Source organism: Lipophrys pholis, assembly GCF_963383615.2.
Source record: "Lipophrys pholis genome assembly, chromosome: 10".
NCBI lineage: Eukaryota > Metazoa > Chordata > Actinopteri > Blenniiformes > Blenniidae > Lipophrys > Lipophrys pholis.
The window spans coordinates 19,823,037-19,846,294 of NC_137640.1; the positions used below are offsets into that span (position 1 = coordinate 19,823,037).

General features: G+C 40.9%; 1 protein-coding gene across 1 annotated transcript in view; it reads left to right on the plus strand.

Moving 5' to 3' along the window:
• Positions 1 to 4,937: 4,937 nt before the first annotated feature.
• ror1 (receptor tyrosine kinase-like orphan receptor 1) overlaps positions 4,938 to 23,258 on the plus strand; it is a 131,435-nt gene continuing 113,114 nt past the window's right edge. The window contains exon 1 of the mRNA XM_080473540.1: positions 4,938 to 5,308. Coding sequence (XP_080329666.1) covers positions 5,203 to 5,308 — 106 coding nt within the window. The 5' untranslated portion in view covers positions 4,938 to 5,202. The remainder of the gene's footprint in view (positions 5,309 to 23,258) is intronic.

A 23,258-nucleotide genomic window follows, 5' to 3' on the forward strand; every position in this document is an offset into this window, starting at 1 on the left:
ATTTCAAAGTCCGTTTTTTTTTTTATTCCATTAATCTAATTACTCTTTTGTATATGCATATGTATATGTATGTGTATGTGTATAAAAACTGACACAATGAAACTCCTAAAGTAACAAACTATCTACTAAGAACACAAAATTTCAGATCAAACCATGAAAATGTAAAATGTAAAAACAACACTCAACAACAAAATTGTTCCCATTGAATTGAATTTAACTTTATATATATGTTTTTGTAAGTGCAACGTAACTTGGTCATTTTATTTGTAAACGTGCTGTAATCTTTTTATTCTTAAACAGAAATTCAATAAACCCACTGAATCCAATTAGATAATAATGAAGCAAGTTTTACGACGTATAATATGTGTTAAAAATGGTCAAATAATGGCTTTTGATGTGATTTCTTTATTAAAATGATCTGATCTGGTGTAAGGGAGTTTAAGAATTAAGTAATACCTGATGTGCGACAAACCTTCAAACTGACTTTATACATTCAAAAGGCCTTCTACTTTTCCTAATCACTTTTCCAGTACTATGGGCAATTCCTGATTCATGTCAATCCAAAACGAAGTCAAAAGAGAAACCTGAGCCTTGTGTGTTTTGTTAAAGCACCTCTCACTAGATGTGTACCAGCGTGAGCTTAACACAGTTTCAGACGATCTCCCCAAACACAGCATTAATAGATATAAAGGCAGCGCATGAGTCATCACCGTCTTTACAATCTCAATTTTCTGCGTCTGGAGCCGAAGTGCACGGGGGATGATGTGTGAGGCCATAAAAAGTAGTCGGCAACGAGATGAAATGAGTTGGAACATTTCTGACCACACGGTTCAACGGGGCTGTGTGAGAGAGGGGCGGAGAGTTTCCAGTATGCTCTCTTGATTCCCTGTGTGGCTCTCACTCAATAACAGATACTCCCGGAGACACAACACGTCTACAGTCCAGTGTCCTGCCAAGTCTGATTGAGAGATATGAAATGACTAAAATCAATGATTCTTCTCAAAGAAAATGTGACTGTGAAGGCTTGAGATTGCACAATAACTAGACATGTTCCTGATTGCTATTTGTTTGCGTCTTCTCTCCTCACCTTAAATGAACTGTTCTACAAATACAAGCAGAATGCCTAAAATGTTGTGAATGCCATGACGGTGTGACATTCAGCTGCGGGCTATTATTTTTCGGCTCTCTGAAACGTCATATAATTTAAGACCCTGTGCAGCTAAACTGGATGAAAACACAGTGTCTCTTGGCACCAAAGGAACTTAAGAGACGTGTTGGCAATAAGCTGGAGAGAAATTGTCGGTTTTTGTTTGCTTTGATTTGTGTCCGGAGCACTCGGGTGTTTCCTGCTCCCAGTGAAGATCTACTTTTGTTATAACGTGGGCAGATTGGCCCTGGAAGAGATCCCCGCGGCTCTGCATTTGTTGTGTATTAAAGCTGACTGCAGCCAGCGCCACACCACATCGCACTCCGGGTCTGACAGAAATGAGGGCTTGGACAGGACAGGGTGTGAGGATAGAGAGGACGCAGTGAAGCCAGTATTGTCCTTCAGGCCGTTTGAGGATGTCTAAAGTGTCCTGATTTATCGGTTGATTGAGGAATGGAAAAAGTGCTATCACATTTTCAAACGGAGACGAAGATAATTTGATTTATTAGTGACATTGGGTTGTCAAGAAAAGACAGAAAGTGCATATTGAGGACGTAAAAGTTATTTTTATAGGCCATCGTCACTCCCATCTTTACATTTTCCTTCATTGATAGAGACATCATTGCCGGTTTTTTAACAAAGAGACCCCCAAGTCCATGTGCTGTGGCCACAGCAAGAACCCTCAGGGATCTGCTCTTCAAAGAGATTTCAGAGCCCTAATCCACTCCAACATGAAAGTTAAATGACTTTCACCATGCATGGTTGCAATTTTAATAATCTTATCCTACTTTAGTCAAAATGGAATCAATAGACATCAAGGAGAAATAATTGGCCGATGTCAGAAATAATCTCACAACTCAATCGGCAAAAGTTGTGAGGTCGCACCCTCCTAAGTCTCCTTCCTCTCCTCTGAAGATCCGCTTTTTTCCCCCTCTCTCAGAGAAAACTACCTAACGCACAGCTTAGGTTAAATTCATCTGGCTGCACGCACTAAAACCCCGAGCGGCTGCTGCAGAGTGAAACACTTTCAGATGAGGTACATCACCTCGCATGATTCTCCACATTGTAATCAGTCAAGCCCAATTACCTCTGGTTTGACAGTTATTTAGAGTCATTTTGTTTGAATTTGCTCTCCGTGTGATATCGCCGGAGCACAAAAGCTCTCTGTTGTGCTAATTGAAATGTTATGTGAGATTGTGCACATGTGAAGCCACACGTTTTGGTTTGCCTCTTTTACTTTGTGGCCGTGGAGCTGAGATCCACAAGAATGAGGGACTTAAACCACAGACCTTGAAAAAGTGGAGAAAATCACAGTCTTAGACACACACACACACACACACACACACACACACACACACACACACACACACACACACACACACACACACACACACACACACACACACACACACACACACACACACACACACACACACACACACGCACGCACGCACACACTACATGAATAGAGGAATGCAATGCAGAAGACCACTTCACAAAATGCCGACACCTCATGAGGATCACAGAGAGCTTGGGCAGTGCTATCTCCAGTGCAGCATCTCTCCGGGGATCACACTGGAGGAAAGGAAGTGGAGAAAAACACCGGGGGTGTAGTCACAGACCATGTCCTGAACTCCTAAGTCTGACAAAGACCAGGGATATCGGAAGGGAAGTTCTGAAGGTGTGAGCATCCCGCTTCATCCTCTCATGGGCCTATAACTGAATGTAATCCAGTCTCCAGCATTATTTAACACACGGTTTCCCTTGACTCCATGATGGTTAAATCAAAACATACTTCAGAAGGGGAAGATATTTCCCTCTAATGACCAGAAGTAGGTCACAATATGGGAGAACCGGAGACGCTAAATTGCTACCATTCTTTTCCCACCCCCCCCAAAAATGCTAGTGTTGGTCTTTCGAAGTGTAGTCGCATATTCAGAAACAAAGTATGCGTGAAAAACCCACAAGTGAGTAGAGTAAACGGAAACAGGGAAGAGCTGCAGAGGAGAATCTAGGGAGCTTGATGACACTATAAACCTCCCAAATTATTCAACATATGTGAAGCTATGTGTGGGTCAACACATCAACGGTATTATTACATAGGTTACTTCTGTAAGTGCAGGGTCAACAAATTAGAGGTACAAACATTACTGTAATCAAATTGTATTTTTTTAGGGGAGTTGTACTTTTCTAAATAGTCAAGTATGTGATATTTTACACATCCTTCTTATACTTGAGTATGCAATATATTTAACCTTATTAAAAGTGGGCATGCTGACAGTTTGAATTCACATTCAAACCATTTGATCTGTGATTGTATAGCCAAATATGTTTATATGTTGAACAAAAAGCTGCTTCGTACAAATTTCTCTATTATCATCCTTCTAGACTTACAAGGATACAAGTCTGCCTGTCTGTCTGCCTGCCTGCCTGTCTGTCTGTCTTGTGAATAGATCCTAATTGCCATTTGGCCAGTATTGTACATACTTGTGGGACAAGAAAGCACCACCAGAATTCACCAATCTTACTGCTTCAGGAAGCAAGTCGTCTGGTGGTTAAGCTCCTGATGCTCCTTTGTCTCCGGCCTAACAAGAGGGGGAGAACAGTATGTGTGCAGGGTGGACGGGGTCTTTCATGATTTTGGAGGCTCTCTTCTTGCAACTGGTAATGTAAATGCCCGTAGATGTCATTTCCCTGAGACATCTTCTTACAACAAAACAAAACTGTACCGTTGATTGTATTTATGAAAGTTCTTAAAAATGGGATTTCTATACTACTTAAAAGACCGCATTTTTATTTCAACAATTTTCAAATGCAAATATGGGTTGTCACAAATATGGCCTAGGTGTCACAACCGACTAGAGCGTTCAACTCTTCCAACATTACCTGAGGGGAATCCTGCCCTCCCCAAAATTCTCAAAAAAAATCTCAATTGATGTCACTTTCAACCAAATCAAGTTTAACGGGAGATACAAAACACTTTTAACCTTTAAAATGAGGCTAACACAGCTCTTCAAGTTTCATACATAATTTTGATATATGGACATAACATGTGTCTTATACTGCATTTATCAAATTTCAATTAGAATTTAAGAGAGTAAATATTTCATTACATTTCCAGCTGTTGTACTTGATTTTAGAGGTTTCAACATTCATTAGCAACATTTGTTTATAGACAATTTTGATTTAAAATGTTGACATTTATGCTGTTTTAACCATTGTGGCTCTTTTTTAAAGCAGTATTTTAAGCAGCCCACATTTATTAGCTTTGTTTGTTTTTTTAAGTCATTTTAGTTTTTTTTTTTTTTTTTAAAAAGCTGTTTCTTGTGTTTTTTCTTGTGATACTTTCCCCCATTTTTTCGGAGCCATTTTAGGGTTGCCTTTATTAAAAGGCCTTTTTACCCAAGAGTTAAAAGTAATCTTTTAAATGACATTGTGTCTATAAATCAAATAAAAACAAGATCCAATGTTTATTTAGGTATAACTTTGTGAAAGGTTCAGGGAGCCACCAGAGAAAGGCCAAAGAGCCACATGTGGCTCCGGAGCCGCAGGTCGTAGACCTTTTGACCCGGTAAAGCCACTGCCAGTCTCCTGGTAGTTCCTGTAGTCACCACGTGGTGGCGACACGTGGCTAATCAGAGCCATGTGGCTCCTGTGGGCACAAGTCCTGCTCTGAAGTCTGCTGGAAGAGAGAGAGAGAGAGAGAGGGAGGGAGAGAGAGAGAGAGAGAGAGAGGGAGAGAGGGAGAGAGAGAGAGAGAGAGAGAGAGAGAGAGAGAGGGAGAGGGAGAGAGAGAGAGAGCAAAGTGAGCTGAGCTCAAGCGAGGAGGAAAGAGGCAGAAAGCAACGGAGGCTAAATATCTTGAAGACTGTCACCTTTTACCGGGAGAGTTTCGTTGCAGCTAAAAAAACCCAAAACAAACCCTAAAACCAAAACGACTAAAGGCGCACAATTAATCAAGGTACCCTAGTCGAGTCTCTCAGTTTACTCGAAATTAAAGGTTGTGCGCGGTGGATGTGAGAGGCGGACAGAGGATTTGACACAGAGCCGGAGGAATGTATCCAACTCGGGCAGCAGCGAGCCAGCGTCCGCGGGGATGTCCAGCGCGCGCTCCGTGGGTCAGCCTGCTGCTCGTGAGCGTCCTCAACCTGAGCGCCACCGGTGAGTCTCCACACACCCGGCCCCTCGCCTCCACAACACGCGCTTTTTTTTTTTTTTTGGTTCCTTTTTCCGTGGATGAATTAAATCTGTCGTCCTGGATATATATACATTTATATATATATATAATTTTTTTTAAAGGACTGCGTTTACTCTCAGCATTATTTCCCTTGGTGACTTACTGAGCTCGCACCAGGGCATCATCACGAGCCCTATACTTTTAATGCCACTCATTTCATTTGGTGTTGAATGAACTCGTGAGAGACTTTGAATTGTTGTGCCACCGGTGCGCCGCCGACCCACGTTGAGCCTCCTTCTCTCATGCAAATGATGGTTAGTTTTTAGATTAACGTCCCATTGTCATGCTGCAGCCTCGACACGGGGACAGACTTGACTCTATTGGCAGACAATGGGGGCGGGGGGCCTCTCAGCAAGTCAGCTGGGCTGCCATTGTATCCCCAAACGCTACCTTAAATATCTAGATCAATCCACTGATAAGATGTACGTTAAGGCTTATCTAAAAAGCAAACAACTCTTGTATTTAACGTTTAGTCTGAATTCGAGTGCACGATTACTATGCAGCCTGTGGTATTCAGGACCAACATGTTAAAATGAGTAGAAAATATTAAATGATCATTTAATGAGCTTCACTTTTATTTGCTGATCCAAACTCCTATTTCCACGGGCCTTTACTGCTTTCCTTGTGCGAGTTCACCGTCTTGAAGAAAACATGATCCGATGGGGTATGGAACGGCCTTTTTAGTTGACCAATATAATTATGATTGAACTCCGTTTGAAGTCAAATTGAGTTGTTTATGAAGCCATTCTTGGAAGGCAATCTCAGTTTTTTCTTTCCAAGTGTACTTTAAGCACGCCCCCCCATCTCCTGTGATGAATTACCCCCTGCAAGGTTTTTCATGGTGTGTTTGGATTATCTCTCCTTCTCAAATGCTTTTGCTTGATTTTTATTTTACTACATAAAAAGGTGTACAGTCAGTGTATGCTGGAGCTGGTGTAAAACAAAGTTTTTTCCTATGGCTTTTATTTTCCCATCACTTGCTCCTCCATATCTTTGAGTTTCTCTTTCTCACTCTGAGGTAGGAGGAATGTTAATCCACATTACTTAACTGAAAGAGTTAGCTATGACTTCTTCAAATGGCTGAATTTGAAGTGGAGGGCAGCCAAGGCCCGGCGTCTGCAGCGACTTCATATCTGAAAATAGTGGAAATGACTGCGTCTTTTTTTTTCCATGTTAACTAAACAGTTTGGAGATAAAATGTACCCTGCAAATTTAATTTCTCATGCTAAAACTGTTATTCATGAAGCAAAACTGATTCGCTTTGCATTCCCTCTCACTAGTGGAAACTAGAAAACTACTTTAATGAGACCCTTCAATGTCCTTATCGGTGATCTACAGTTGCTCTGTGTAATGATTCTGATACAGAGTTTCTTTGTTCATCCAAATAGATGGAGCATTACTGTTAAATGAATCATTCGGGCAAAAAACAAAACAAAGACAACACTCATAACCCCCCCCCCCCCCCCCCCCCCTCTCCAAAAACCCAATTATGTTTACAAACTTGATCTCTTATTTATCTCTTTTGGAACAGTTCCTGACTGGACGTATGACACTTGGGGGTCTCTTCTCTCCTGTTGCCTGCTCTGGTGTCAGAAAGAAACAACAAAGTGACTCGAATCAAAAGCAAAGAGCGCAGTGTAGAAACCTTGTGTCTGCAGTACGGCGGGATTGTGGAAGCAAGTGTGACAAAGACGAAACTTAAAAACAGTGGGGGTCTGTCTCTATTTATTGCCCGTCTGGTTCGATGGTCAGTCTATGAGCTTTCAGTTAGGGGTCAGAGGTCACTGGTCTGTCACTGTAGTTCAAATGCCAGTGCTTCCCAGAGGAATCCCCCCCCTCCCCACACACACACCGAGGGAATCTACTTTGCACCGCAAGATGTCACAACTGATTCAGTAGGTTGCAAAACAAAAAAAAAAAGAACAACTCAAAACCAAATGACCCTTTTATTTATTGGAGAACCTCAGAAATGATTAAAACAACTGCAGTGTTTTTCGTAACGTTTAAAATGAGTCGGAAAAACAGTGTTTCTCGGAAGTGGCCTATATGTTAGGGTCGTGACATGAAGTGGTAGACGTCGCCCGAAAGCTACTTTAACATCTGAGTTTATATGTTTTTGTCAGTTGCGAGACGCTACCCTGTCGTCATCGGGTGCCAATCCAAACAAGAAGTCAGAATTGTGTGGATTGTGGGATTTAATTCTTAAAACTTTGCTTCACTTGCTGGCTTTACTTTTGAAATGGCTCCAAAACCCACAGCAACTATGAAGTGGGGGTTCGTGTTTTCTGCCCAACATGTTTTATTCAGAATCACTTATCCAAACATAAAACCCTATGTTATTTTTTATTTTTTTTCTTCAATCTATCTTCTATAACACTTTGTGAAATTCAAGGGTCACATGGGGCTGAAGCCAGACTGGAGTCCACGGTGTGAAGGCAGGATACCGCCATGACAGGTAGTCAGTCCATCGCAGGGGGAACACAGATACAGACAATCACAACTATGCACAGTTTAGAGTCAAAGATAACCTTAACACGTGTTTATTTACTTCACATTGAAAGGCCCCCAACTGGACTCAAACCAGGGAGATTATCACTGCCCCACCTGGCAGCACCTGCATATTCTGTAATTTTGACTTTTAACTATATGACAGTTGGTAGGGATTACATAAAAGTACTTTCCATATTGTTGCACCCCATGTTTTTTCTGTTTATTAGTCTAAAAAAAAAAAAAAGAGAGAGAAAACGGTGAAGAACAATTCTGGAGGAGATAAGACTCGCACGGACAGATGCCCATTTTATTTATAAAAATTTTTTTGATTTTGGGAGAGCTTGCATTTCACTTTTAAAGTATCAAACATGTTTAAATTGCAGAGATGTAAATAACTTTGGAGTTATAACATGTGTAGTGGTTACAGGTACAGATTGTCATTATAGATGACCGGACTGTGTTCTTGTACCCTAAATGTCCTCTCTTTCTTTAAACAAGATAGGAGCTGATCTTTTTTTTTTTTTTTTTTTTTTTTTTTAAAAAGGTCACTACTATTTATTTCATCTATCAGGCAGTGCGATTTACTTAAGTTCTGACACATTGATAGAAATAAAATGACGGCAATGTTCTCCCCTTATATAACCTCTGTAAAGGCCTCTGAACGTGGGGCATTCACCTCTTGAACATTAAAGGTCCTCTGCAGGGTTGTAACTATGGGAAATCTGTTTAGAGTTGCAGTTCGCCTTTTAATAACACGCAGGAAGGCTATAAATCATGTTGAGGGGAACTGCCTCGGCACCGTTTTCACCAGGACACGGTGTTGACAATAAAGGCACTTCACCAGGAAAGAAAAAAACCAAAAAAAAACCCCCATGGTCTGACCGGCTGAGTGTGTAGCAGCTTGTCCTGCTCTCCCTGCTACTGAGATCTCTATCTGGTATCTGCCAGCATGTGTCTATGCGGTCGACTTTTCTCCGTGCAGCCTTGGTAAATTGTGTGAAGATATTTCAGTGCTTTTCGTCCTTGCAATGGTTCTTCTTTTTGCGAGTGGTTACACTCACATCATCAATATATTGTGTTTCTGTTCCGGGGAGTTTCGAAGCCCCATCATAGGCTGAGACGTACTTTCCTTTTAGACAGACGACTACTTCATTTCGTACTCAATTCCCACCCTGCACGGAGCTCAACGATACTAACTCAAGCATCAAGTGCTGTGCATCCTTCAAATCTTTTGGCAGATGCAGACAATTGTGGCAGGCACTGTATGTGTGAAACAGATGTACCATTTCTTTTTGAGAAGAGACTGTGCCTCTTTTTCTCTTTTTTTTTTTTCTTCTTTTTTCTTCTTTTTTTAAGCCATTCGCCTCCATTTTCAGTTTGCGAAACAGGAGGAAAATCATACGCCTTAATTTAATCAGCACGTAGTCATAAATCATATGCTCAGACTCTGTTTTATGTCACTGATTTAAAACATTGGCGTGTAAAGTATGCTGTGCACTGGGCAATTACCTACTTCCCATTTGTTATTAAGCACATGTGTTGCCTAAGCTGTGCGTGCCTCAGTGTTGCCACGGGGCACAAGGTTTTGGAGAATATTGTGTGCTAATTGTTTAAGTGACGCACAGCCAACAGGCAATTTGTTTGAAATGATATTTAACAAAATGAAGATATCAAATAGCAGTTATTTTTCGGACTTGCTCTGATTTGTTAATTACTCTTTCAGCTGCAGGACTTACAGTATAAGGAAAAAGTTGCTCTGTATTGAGTGACATAATTGCTTACTGGAATGTCCTGATAATATGTCGTCAATACTTGGTTGACGGAGGAATTCTGGAAGGAGAGCCTGATTCAAGTTTTCCTCCTTTGTAGATGCGCTCCCTGCCAAGCGAGGGAAAAGACTTTTCTGTGAATGTCAAAAGAAAAAAAAGAAAGAAAAAAAAAAAGCGCCCTTCCTGCATTTACGTAATATTGGCAGAAAAATGCTCGTATTCCCACAAAATCTGATTCTGTGGCACATGCTTGGTTTTCAGTGGTCAGAGTCCTTTGGAGAGGCAGCGTTTAATCAAAGGCTAAACACAGTTCACTCAGATCCTTGCTGGAGACGTTTGATAAAGTTTCTGCCACTACAGACTGCAGCCAAGCGTGAAAAACCCTTTTTCCTGCAATTTACCGTCTGCACAGGAGGGTCAGCCTGGTAAAAAGAGAAAAAAAAACCCTCTGCAGGGTTCAGGGAAATGCAGCGCAGGATTAAAAAAAAAAAAAAAAGGAATAAAAAAACATTGGTTGGAGTTTCAGTGCTGTAGTTGAGTGTGTCACCCAGACTGAGGAGAGAAATAAGCCGAAGCAAGGTGCTGTTGTTTTTCTCTCTGTGGCCTTCCAGCCAAAAACGAGAGCGACTTGTTCTACTGATCAACCTGCACTGTATATGTTCACCTACAAATTGAAACGCTTCTATAACTTCTATTCAATACTTTCTGTGTCGATGTCTTTCAACTGCTGCCTGGAAGACAAATTACGCCTGCCACATAAAAAAAAAAAAAAAAAAAAAAAGGTCTCTGCTGTACTTTATACACACAACACAATGAGTCCTTTGCTGCAGTTGTAAGGCAAGCTGTGAGTGCGAGAGCGTGCTGATGACAAAGTGACACTTTAATGAGTCTAATGGAATAAGCCACACATACTGCATATCAATTTCCCATATGGACTTGGCACGCTTTAAATGTGGAAGACTGCAGGGAATAGCGGAGGCTTAAATAGCTCTAAATTTCATTGAGACCTCTCTTCATTGGTGTTTTATCAAATTACCGCTTTGCGAGCGTCCTCCACGGCTAACCTTGCCCTGGCTTAATATGTGGAGATCATGCTACATTTCATTTAATAGGGGCCAGGATGAAACATGGCTTTTTAAATTCCCCTCTATGTGTCAGAGTAAATCTTTTTAAACCCTGTTTGCATAGCATTAAGGACTTCAGAAACTCCCACTGCAAGCAGACGGGCAGATTGCTGCTCACCTACAATTAGCTCTTTGTACGACGCCACATTCCCTCTAAGGTATTAAATGCCCTGGGGCTTTAGAGGCTTCTCTGCCAGAAAATATTTGTATTTATTTCCCCCCCCCCAAAAAAAAAACATATTTTCACTTCGTCAGTTTTATTACGTAAAAGATATGCCACCTTCAGATTTACGTACATATGAAAATGGGGTCATGTTCTACCTTTCACAAACTATGTACAAAATAAGGGCTGCATTGTTGAATGTATTCTGACAATCTCTTTTTGTTTTTCTTGATTTAGCATTTAATCCGTCTATAAGATATAAAATATCAGTCAACGCCCATTCAAATGCAAATCTAGCTTTTAAAATGTTTTGTGACATCCGACAGACGGACCCAAACCCAAACGTATGATGACATTGTTTTTGCGAGCAAAAAGACATTTAAAGAAATTGTGCATAAAAATCATTAATAAATACAAGTTGAAGTGACTTGGAGGGAAATCATGTAATTAATATATGAACCTGAGAGAGGATAAGTACTTAAACATATACATTGATAGATGCTGTTTAAATGTAGATTTAATTATTAAATACATTAGCCCTTGGATGGCATCAAATGGCCAAAAATCACAGCTTGGATTGCAACACAGTGTCAAGGATCTGCGTCTCCGTATGGGAAGAAAATATTGTGGAATTTGTCTCATTGTTTCTGTTGCTTTGGTTGCTTTTGACCTCTCTGTGTTGTGTTACCACAACACTAAATATCACTTAATGGTTTTTCTTTCGGTTTGACATTTAGGGAATTACTACTTTATTAACCGACAGTGGAAATAAAATGCTGTTCAATGCTATCATGGCTAAACTTTGCAGTTAATCTGTGGTTGACGTGCATGGCGGACTGGGCGGTGGTTTGGGAAACCAAAAATCCCTGAATTCCTCTTTCTTGTATAAATTGACCTGGTTTTTTTTTAAAGAATTTTTTTTAAAGTTGTGCATATCAAGGCACATTTTCAGTTGGTAAACCCCTCAGTCGCCTCACCACCATCAGCAAGACACTCACCCTCTTTGGCGCTCTTCTTATCTGGCTGGCCCACAAACACTGAGACAAATACCGGCGCTCTGTTTCCAGATTTCTCCCCCCCCCCCCCCCCGTTTTTCTCACTCTGTTGGCTGATTCTCTATCTCTCACACACTCTTTCCTCCCGTGTCTCTGCAGTCGTTTTGGCAGGCGAGTGGCTCTCCCACTTGGCCCTTCTTGCCTGGCTGACCGTCATGCTGCTCTTGGCTAAGCTCTATGTGTTTACTCAACAATAACTCGTGCTGGGGAGGCTCCCCAACATCTCCCGTGCTCCTCAGGAACACAGAGACCGCGGCACATACTGCCTTTTTTCGTGGATGTGTGGTCTGTATTTCGCATCTTCAGGCATCTCGTGCCGTTAGCCGATGCCAAAACACTTCCTTATTAACTTATGGGATGATTGTGAGAAAGGTCTCCGGCCAGGTTTTCATATGCATCTCTGAGGCTCCGTGTCTGCTCTTTAGCACATGCGGCACTGTGGTTATGGTGCAGAAGCACTGGACCATCAGCTGCACAGACATTTGTATAAACTTATCACTCTCCAGTTATTAATAGAACAATGCCTATTTTCTTTCACAGTTGTACAGGTTCAACATAATGCTTGGCCTTTCGATTCTTCATTTTTATTAGTCTCCGTCTTGTTCTTCTTCTTCTTTTTTTTTCTTCTAAAGGCTTCGATACACAAACACAAATGTAGTACTGTGTAATGTGGAAAGTGCTGAGCATACAAGCTTCTCTCCTCATGTGGAATTGGTTAAACAAGGGACATTTGGACTCCAGGAAATTAAATTTTACGGAGCATCTAATGATTTGTGTTCATTCCTGCTTCCTTTTTTATATCTGAATATATGTTTTGCTATTATTTGCTTGTCAGGGCTCATGACTGTTTGCCTACCGTCGTTTCATTTGTTGTGTTTGTGTAACAGGCAGAGAGCGACATGTTTACTTATTTATGATGTTTTATTGCTTTGTATTTACCTGTAGCGGCTATAGAAACTACTGTGTAATCCTGTTGTAGCTCCAAATTGAGGAGTTTTGCCTTGGAAGGATTAGTTCCTTTAAATAGGTTTTAGTTTAAAGCTGCCAGTTTAACACATCTTACCCACTGAGTAGTTTGAGGGATTTATTCAGATAATGCTAAGGGTGTAAATGTTTGAACCATTTTCCCTTCTACTGTTTGTTGTGGCAGGTTGATTTTTTTTCTTTTTCTTTCTGTCTTCGGGGGGGGGGGGGGGGGGGGGGGGGGGGGGTTGCAGTAAGCTGAATGGCAGAACACCATTTAGTCAATTACTCCATGTAATCGTTTGTGGATTCTTTGGAGATTGTGATTACTAATTTGTGTCCGACTCAAATTGTGTATTGTCGGAGCATGTAAAGCACATGTGAAGTAAGCTGCTCTTAGTGACGTAACAGATCCTCAATTTGATACTCCCATCATTGAAAAGTTACATCTCACCTACTTGGCCTATTGTTCCTGTCCTTTCAGAGGAGTTGGTTTGCTGTGGGCAGTGACTATATATTGTGCAATGTTTTTTTTCCCAGCTCTTTTCAAACGGTTTGGCAACATTAAATGTGAGTTTCAGTGGTGAGGCGTTGCCAATAGCTGTTGAAATAATCCCTTCAACACAAATATCTCCAGTGTCAATGTGGTCAGGTTGAAATGAGTGCTTATTATGTATGCATTATTGGGAACTCCAAGAGGTGATCGTAGCTTTATTAAAATAGGCTATTGAGGGATTTACCACAAACTTTGAATTAAACCTACTTTCCAGCGCCACTAAACTGCAACCACAATCTAATGCAAATGCAACACTGTTTGAAAACAGACCAATGGCAGCAACTGCAGTTGTGATAAAATAACCATGTTTAAATAAACCTTATTTGAAACATTTGCACCACAAACAATTTGTTATCCTCTGACAAAGTTCCCGTTAAAAGACCTGAATTTTTTCAATCAACAAACCAAAGAGCAATTCTACACTCAAAAAAGGGATAGAACCATACAGTAATGGCACCTTAACATTCAGACCTACTTTATTAGATAGAACCTGTCCCAGTTAACACAGGGTGAAAGACAGGGCACACAATTCAAATGGTGTCTGTCCATCGCAGGGCAAAAGAAAAGAAAAAAGAGAAAGGGCAACAAGCACCAAGACGCTCAGTCACAGTCACCGGCCATTTCTAGTCACCAAATAACTGAATAAACAAACCTTTTTGTGAGGCAACCAGAGTACACAGAGAAAGATTCCTACATTCAGTGCTACTGATTATAAACTGCTTTTGACTTTAATATTTAACCTGTTTGCATAGATTTTTGTTGACGTGTCTGCTGTCATCATATAAAATCAAAAGAACTCACAAAGCTGTCCTCAATGATTGCCAGATAATCATTTCTCTGCGAAGAAGAAGAAGCTCTGCAAATGACATGGATTTTAGACGACTGTGGGTTCGTGTAGGACGTTACTGACCCAGCCCTGGAGCAGAGTGTCTGATGCAAGACCACATGTCATATTCAAAAGCATATGTTTAGTGGCCAGTTTTGGGGTGAATATTGTACATATTTAGAAGCTACTGATTGAGCGAAGACTTGTTCTGAAACGCTGATTTTAACTTGGCACTGACATGACTTCGGTGCTCTTTCAATCAAAGCGTTTGCCACATTGTTCTCCTACCAAGCACCATAATAAGCAGGAGTTAGTATTTACCCAGCCACTTGAGTCACACAAAAGGCTTAAGGAGGGCCGCCGTGAATGAGTGGTGGTGATCCCGTGTTGTCCTGGGATCTTAAACAACTTCCCCATGAGATTGCCAAGTGCTGCCTTTAATCCTCCTGAAGGAACTACACAGTGTAGAAACAGCACTGCTCCAGGTTTTGCCACAACGGCTGCTGAAAACGAGATCTCAATGAATGTACAGCATGCTTGTAAAATGTCACAATAATGTCCAGGGACAAAAATTGTGGGAACATGCACCCATGAATTAAACTGTGACTTAGCATGAATAGAAAAAAGCATAAAAAAGACCCTAAGAATTGTGACTTAAATGGAAATTCCCTTTCTATCCATTCTAATCCTGTGTTGACCACACTGACCGAGGAATCTGGAGTTAAAGGTCTCACTGGATGTAATTCTGAAGTACTGTTAGTTAAATGCCCATCTAGCAAACCACTGCTGGCTTAGACATCTGTCTAATTCATCACCAACCGGGAAATCACTGCCCCTGTGTGGCAATAAACATTGTCCAACTTTGTTTCATCAGTCAGTTACACAGAAGAAGAAAGGACATTTTTAAATAATATGATCTGACTTTCTATGACTTGTCCTTTCTTAACTTTTCTAGTCTCCAACTTAAATATTAAGTTATTTTCTTAAATAATCTACAGTTGGTAATGTGAGTCTTTGCAGATTATGATGTACTCAATTTTTAAGTTTTGGCAAACCTTTAAAGCTTTCTTCCTAGACTAATAGACTAAAATCTATTGCCATACTCACACTGTCGCCCTCAAATCCATTCAGGCTTGATGACATCACCATACGGCAGCTTTCTTAAAGGCGAAGTTATTAATTTCTTTGTGGCCTAAAATACCCAGACTGTGGACCTATTACACTCTGAAACAAGTGAGTGAAAAGAATAGCGGATGGAGGGATGGAGTCGTTTTATGCTACTGGCTGTCCAGATTTGTTAACCAGAGGCTTGTAGAATCACTGAAGGGGTCCCCTGTGTTTGATCGTCTGTGCCGCCGTGGGTTTTTGTGGTGAAACCTGGAGGAATAGTCATGGAAGGATATGGAAAAGTCATACATGAGGAATCTGTCTTTGTACTACTGTTAACATTCCTCCTTTTTTTTCTCTATTACTATCCCCTATCCTCAAACATCCCAAACAGAAAGCCACCATCCTTGAATGTTGTCCACGAGAGGTTTCTTTTTCTTAAATTGGAGTTTTTACTTTTTGCCATGTGTGCCCAGTTGGGATTGTTGAGCATTTTTTATTTATTTTTTGTATGTCTTATCTGTGCTTTCGGGTGACTCTCCAAATAAATGAGTGAATAGAAAATAATTGAGAATGTATGATATTTTTTTGTCACTTGTCCCTTTTGATTCAATTTCTTCACGCCAGGCAACTCTTGTCGGTGGTAGAGTTTTAGTCAACTCGGACGCTCTCGTCCAGATACTCAAACGTTAACACATTTATCATTTGAGATATGGAATGGCTCGTCTTGTTCTTTGCAAAATCTGCTCACTTTGAGCAGAATATAAGACATTATGAAATGTGAAATGTGTTGAGGGGAAAATTGAGTTTACCCATCCAAGCAGTCGTGCTGTTTTTCATATTTCCTGGTTTGAAGAACCATCTAGTTTTCTGGTTGATGCTTATCCAAGCTGACATTGATTTGGAACTGACCGGAGTCCAGGTTTAGGCACTGGTATTGTTATATCCTGCATACCAACAGTCCTCTCACACCTTACTCCTGTTTCCTCTTCTCTCTTTATATATCTGCCTCTGACTTTCCCCGGGACTCCTTCCCACCTTTCTCCCCTCAGAGTTTTAAAAAAGCGTTGATTTCACCAGCGCAGGAAATGAAACTTCACTGCCCCTCGACTCCCAGCAGGAGAGTGGGGGGGGCCTGGGGAGGTGGAAGAGGTTCATAGAGTAAAAAAAGAAGTTTGATGCTAGTTTTCTTTAGAGGCAGATGAAAAGATTGATGGTCTGTGGAGGTGAATGGGGTTTGGGATGGACCCAGCTACGCTTGGAGAAAGATGAGACTGATATGGAAGTTATTGAGATGGGAGAATACGCTCATGAAGGTGTTTGACTGACAGCGGGCCCAAATGAGCTCTCAGCCCGTCACATCAGTGGTAAAGGTTAAAAATGTAACTCCGTAAGAAGAAAAGAAAAAAATAAACATGAGTCCTTCTTTAAAAAAAATCGACACTATAGAAAACCACACAAAAACAAATGGCCATGGAGCGATAGTGCAAGAAAGGGCTCTCACTGATTGTGGTCTGATGGGCCCTTTATCTGTTACTGCTCCTGACCTTCATCCCTCTATCAGAAGTCAATGATATTCTCCTCACAGGGGCCTATAAGAGGCTTAGGTCCGCGTGATCCCGCTGCCTGCTTGTTTAACCTCTGCGTGGCCGCCTCAGGACTGCCCATAAGAGCTCATTACCTCTGAGCTTTGCGTCGTCCAGTCCACAGGAGCAACCGCAACCTGGAGTTAGGAACCCGTTGATTCCGTAGCTTGGCAAAACATTTGTTATGAAATATGATTTGCTCTCCGAAAATTGTGTTGAGACTTATTTTTCTTGACAATTACAGTTAATGTGGAATTGTTAAACAGTGCATACAGACTGCAATGGTTTTTAAGAGATGGAAACAGAATGGCATTACTTTGGGGTCCCATGAATGCAACATAAAACCTGTTATGTCATTATAGCGATAACTGCAGAAAAAGAGCAATGGCACTGCTCATACATCTTTCCAGACGTTTAGTTACAATCCCGTTGCACTTAAATAGAATATTTATTGAGCTTTTCATTGAGATTTACAACTGTTTATACTGTTGCATGCATTGTGTAATGATGTTTTGCACCAAGGCTGCAGCCCATCTCGGCATGAATGACCGCTGTAGTGAAACTTTTGGGGGGAAAACAATCTTTGGGCAGCGTGGCTTATTATTCTTTACATGGCCAGTTGAAGCACTGATTTGAAATGGGCCGATGCTGATAATTCGGCATGAGACAGATGACTGGTGTGTCAATGTTTGAGTGTGACTTTCAAGCAATGGTGGAGTTGGTCCTAAGTTTCCCATGCAGCTTGGAGTTCTGTTCGCTCACAAGGAGGGGACTTGTAGTCGAGTTTGGCACCGCAGAACTCAGTCTGGGTCTTTGTACTTTTTTATTTATTCTTTTTGCGTCATTTCTTCTGGTGACATCCTGAAGCTGGTTCTGTCCTCGCTCAGTCTTATTGTTGCCTGTGTTCTCATTAGGCCAGCCGTGACCCTCTGTCCCCCACTGCCCTCACTCTGCACCGTTGGCTTTGTTAGTTCATTTACTCTTTAATTTTAACCTGATTTAAATCAACCCTCTTCTCACTGCGTGTGGACATTTTGTTCATGTGTGTGCCTAAGTACACAGACATGCCGAACAAAACGTAAATAGGTTTGCAACATTAGCATTTGTTCGAGAAGCAAACAGCATTATGAGATTGCTAAAAATAGTTGATACAAACAATTTACCATCTCCCGTTCACATGGTGGCATTTGAACGTGCTCCTGTGATGTTGGAGTGACTGTTCACTGGCCAAAACAAGGCTGTAGGAGATCCACGAAAAATGTGTGGGTTAATTACAGCGCTTAGTTCTTTGATTTATGGATTTTAGGTATGACACTTTCGCAAAACAAGTATGCACTTATAACTGTCACAAAAATAATAATGTGTTGTACTTAATTTATACAATTCAATCAGTCCTGTTGCTCCTGTCCATCTATTGGAGTAGTTGTGATTAAAGAACACAAATTCTGATCGAACGGGGTCCATCAGTAAAGAAGTTTTCATTACAAACGAGAGGGAGGCTTCATGCAGATCATTTCCCCTGACCATGTGTCCCTAGTGGTTCAAACTCCACACCAAATTAGAAACCGCTGGAAAAGCGTCTGTCTCCCATTGTTTACCAATCGTAGGAACAATATGTACTGTGGCTTGACTACAGACAGCAGCAGAATCAAAACTACTGCTTGATGATGACATGAGTCCATTTGAATTGAAAATGAATGTATGTGAAGAAGGAAAATGAGGTGAGGCTCCCCGATGTTTGTTTACAACCAGGATATAACATCTTGTTCTGATTATTTCTGTAAAATTAGACAACTCTGTTATTGTGAAAACAACTTAATCCGATGAAAAGGTTAGTGAATGTATATGGACATCATGATCTGATCACTTTATTTCGCTTCGAACCGTTGCTTTTGGTCAATGAAGGTTTTTATTGGATTAAAGGAAATTTGCACATTTAAAAAAAGCCAGAGAATTACACACTCACCAAATGAAACACTGTGTTCCATTAGGATTGACATTTCCAGTGTGCCAGATAAAGCTATTCTTGGTACAGATGCAGGGAGGTTGTAACTGGAGGGTCCACGAGTCTGACGTGTGGACTGGCAAGATATTTTGATGGACAAAGTGAAAGTCACAAGGTTTTCCCCACTCTAATATCTTCCACTGTGGGCGCTTGAGCAAAGGCCCTAAACTGTGGCTGCACACTGCTCCTTAGATATGGGTTAAAAGCAGAGGACTAACTCTTACTGTGTACTACTGTGGTCATGTGACATCCATGCATTCATTCTTCTGCTTTACCCAATACAGGGTCACAGAGGCCTGGAGCTAATACCGGCTGATGGACATGTTACAAATAAAGGATTTTTCTTTAAAATATATTTTTCATTCTCATTGATCAAGTTTCTCATAATTAAGTTTAAGCTTCTTTACTTGTATAATGCAACATCAATGTAAGCACATTCAACATTTGTCTCTTCACTGTTAAAACAATATTTTCTTGAACTCTTGGACTTGTATCTTGTTTATGAAAATTTCACTGAAAATGTTGTTGACATCCTTTGGCATATTTATCAGAGCTATCACACCTACTTATTGATAATAGCTTTGGATACTGGGCTGGTAGTTGTAGTCTTAAACCCTGTGTTAAATATGTGATTAGTAGGATTCAATTTAATTTGAATGATTCTGTGAAATCGCATTTCAATGGTATTGATGCTTGGTGAAGCCGTTGAGTTGCAGTGGACGATTGTAGTGAGTGCCTTGGCGGTCAATGGGGTATGTTTTACACTGACGTCGTCTCACTAAAAACACTGTCTTACACTGGGACTCTGCCTCTGTGTTAGATGCAGACCTTGAAGATTATTAAGCGAATCACCAATTTTCCTCCCCACTGCCCTTCATGTTTGATAGCACAAATAACTCATTACTAATGAGTGCACTGTGAGCTTGTTTGTATATTTGGGAGGCCCCGGAGAAGTCCTCAATCATCCTTTGCTAAAATAGAAGACAACTCATTTAGATTTTTGAGAGTATGTGTCATAATGACGTTCAGCCATTTCTTTCTCAATTGTAACAAAAAAAAAAAAAAAAACAGTTGCTAGAGTTTCTTACACAATAAAACAAAACTATTTTGCTGCTGGGCATGAAGCAGTCTTACAGTTCGCCCCCTGGCTTGTGCTTACAAAGTAATGTAGCCTGAGTATGATTTGTGGTAGGCATTCACAAATGTACACGCCCCTTGTCCCAGTGTTGGTGGTCTTGGAAAGCTACCAAGATCACCCGGCTGCTCTGTAATGTGAAAGCAATTAGCAGCCAGCGGTTTTACACAGCGCTGATATGCGAGGAATAACAAAAGGGAAATGTAGGTCAGCAGCAAGCCATAGGTACACGTTGTGGCCATCACATTGCAAAGCACCACCTGTGTTTGGTGTTTAATCTGTTCCCATCTAAAACTAATTTGGCTTTAATTTAGCTGTTTTATACATGTAGAAACATGACCTCATTCTGTCTTTTTTTAGCCTGTAAAATTAACTGTAAAATGTAGTGATGTTATGGGTCACTTATCAAAAAAGGGACCATAATGTAATAGACATGCAGTGTATGGGTATTTGAACCCATTAAGCTTCCAAAGAAAGTATTGTTTTAGATTCTGGTAAGTGTTCAAAATGAAATTTCTGCATTAATCCTGAGATTTTGGGGGGATTTTATAGCTCCATATTACAATAATTTTTAATAAACCTGATGGACCCATTACAATAATCTGTCCCCTACTTGATGTACGAATGTTGCAAATAAATATAAATATGATGCATGTTATTTTAAGTTTTTATTGAAGTTATTGCTCTCTCTCTCTCTCTCTCTCTCTCTCTCTCTCTCTCTCTCTCTCTCTCTCTCTCTCTCTCTCTCTCTCTCTCTGTTTATCGAGTGGGAGCAGGGTGCGTGCCCTCTGTCACATCTGGCAGCTTGTGGTTTTTTTCATGACCTGCTAAATGAGGGGAAAAATACTCCCAGCTGCCCTCAGGAAAACTCACCTGGTGTTTCTGCCCTTGTTTCCTCTGAAACACTTTCTGTTGTTCAAGTTGTTCCCTGCAATGCACGCATGCACGCACTGTTCGGTTCTGGTTTCATTTTCTTTAGCTATGGTAACAAAAATGAAATCTCACAGTTGACTGGGTCTGAAACACAAATATGTTTTTAAGCATAACTTATTTATTTACTTTTTATGTGTCCTTGTATAACCTCAGTAGTCGGATTAAAACAAGAGAGTATGGACAGTTTTGTAGCGTAGCATGCGTAGCAGGAGCGACCGCAGCATCTCCACATGGTAAAGTAATTTTCACCTTTGCCGCTGTGGGACGAGAAGGCCGCACTCCCTCTCCCAGCCCTCACCACAAACCCCCAGCCGGCATATTTGTGCTATCTGGAGAGAGCCAGGCTGGGAGATATCAGCCCTGAGAGCTGAAAAGCAGCTTTTGTCTCAGGCGACCCTCCAAGACCTCTTGTCTGCCCGCCCTATCAGCAAATCATAAACTATACAGCACAACCAGCAACGTGGAGTGCAAATTGAAAGAAAGAAGGGAAAAATGACAAGGGCAGGGAAAAAAAAGGGGAAAAGCAGCTGGATGAAAGACTAAAAATGAAAAGAAAACAACGCATACTGTACGTCTTGGCAAACTGTACATGAAGCACTTGAAGGTGCATAAATCGGCGCACTTTTTACATTGTGGATTAACACGGACCTTGAGCAATTGGACAAACCATCGGGGGTTTGTGCATGTGCAGTGTGTTTGAGTAGGAGACAATGAAAGAAGGATCTCCTCTTTCTGTCCAAAGAGGAGATCTCAGAATGGATGCAGACATCATTTCTATCTAATATCACCTTTCTTCAATTTAGTTTCATTCACTCCACCTCACTTTTGTATCCACCTCCTTTTATGTTTTCAGGGCATATACGTTTATTCCTTCTTGATTTGACTTTTCCTCACTTCATCGGGTTACGTGTTTATAATTATTGTCTTATCACACTCTTTCCGACCTGTCTTCTTGCTCGGACTTGAAGGAATCCACCTCAGTGGGGTAATAATTGGAGGCACCATGTCTATCAAAGCCAGGCTCACAACTGAGATTTAGTCAGCTTAACGCCTTTCACCCTGAAGCTGTCTTTTCAAGGTTGCCAGGTACTCCAGACAGTTGTTGAATGGTAGATAAACAAGGTAACATAGATTGCTATTATACTACTACGACTACTAATATAATAATCATCATCATAATACTGGCCGGGTTCTCTCTGTGTGGAGTTTGCGTGTTCTCCCCATCTGTGCGCTGTTTTCGTCCGGGTGCTCCAGTTTCCTCCCACAAGCCAAAAACATGCATGTGAGATCAATTGGTGATAATAAATTGCTTGTGTGAGTGTGTGTGGTTGTTTGTTGCTGTTTGTCTGTCTCTGTGTGTTTTCCCTGTGATGAGCTGGCAACCTGCCCAGGGTGTGTCCTGTTCTGTCCCCCATGGCAGTTCCAGAAAGACAGCCATATGTTCAGAGACACCCACATCGTACACTTGAAGGTTGTTGGGAGGGGCCGAGTCGGTGATGACCAGGTCCAGAGAATGGCCTTTGACGTGTGTGAGGACTTCAATGTGTTGACTGAGATTGAAGTCGTCCAATTGATGAATGGATTCTGCTGCATAACGGCCGGAGGGGGAGTTGATGTGGATGTTCAAGTCTCAAATAGATGGTTTGATATGTATGAAACACTATAAGCCCACTGATGTGTATCGTTATCCTACTTATGGTATGAAACACTTGTTTTAGTTCCTGACATCATATACAGAACAATAAAGAGTCAATGTAATCCCATCAGATCAAAATATGATAAAGATTGTTTGCCTTTAAATATCTTGATGGATGAAGGTCTAATGCTCTCAGGTCTTAAATGTTTATTTCATATTATCATATACCTAAATGTATTATTACAGCGAAATTTTGATATTTATTTGTACCTTTGAAGGCCCACAGATCGATTGCTTCTCGATGATTTTGACAGAAACCAGTGACCTTCCCGCGGTGAGAATACTCGCCACTATTGGATTGAGTCATTGTTTGAAGAAGAGTACAGTGAATATATACTTTTGAGTTGATGTTCCATTAATCAATGGAAATAGTTCCAATTAAAAAAAAAAGTGCATTCAAGAAACTAACATGTTAATGTAACACAAGTTTGTAAAATTACAAAAACCATCAAGTATATACTGCTCA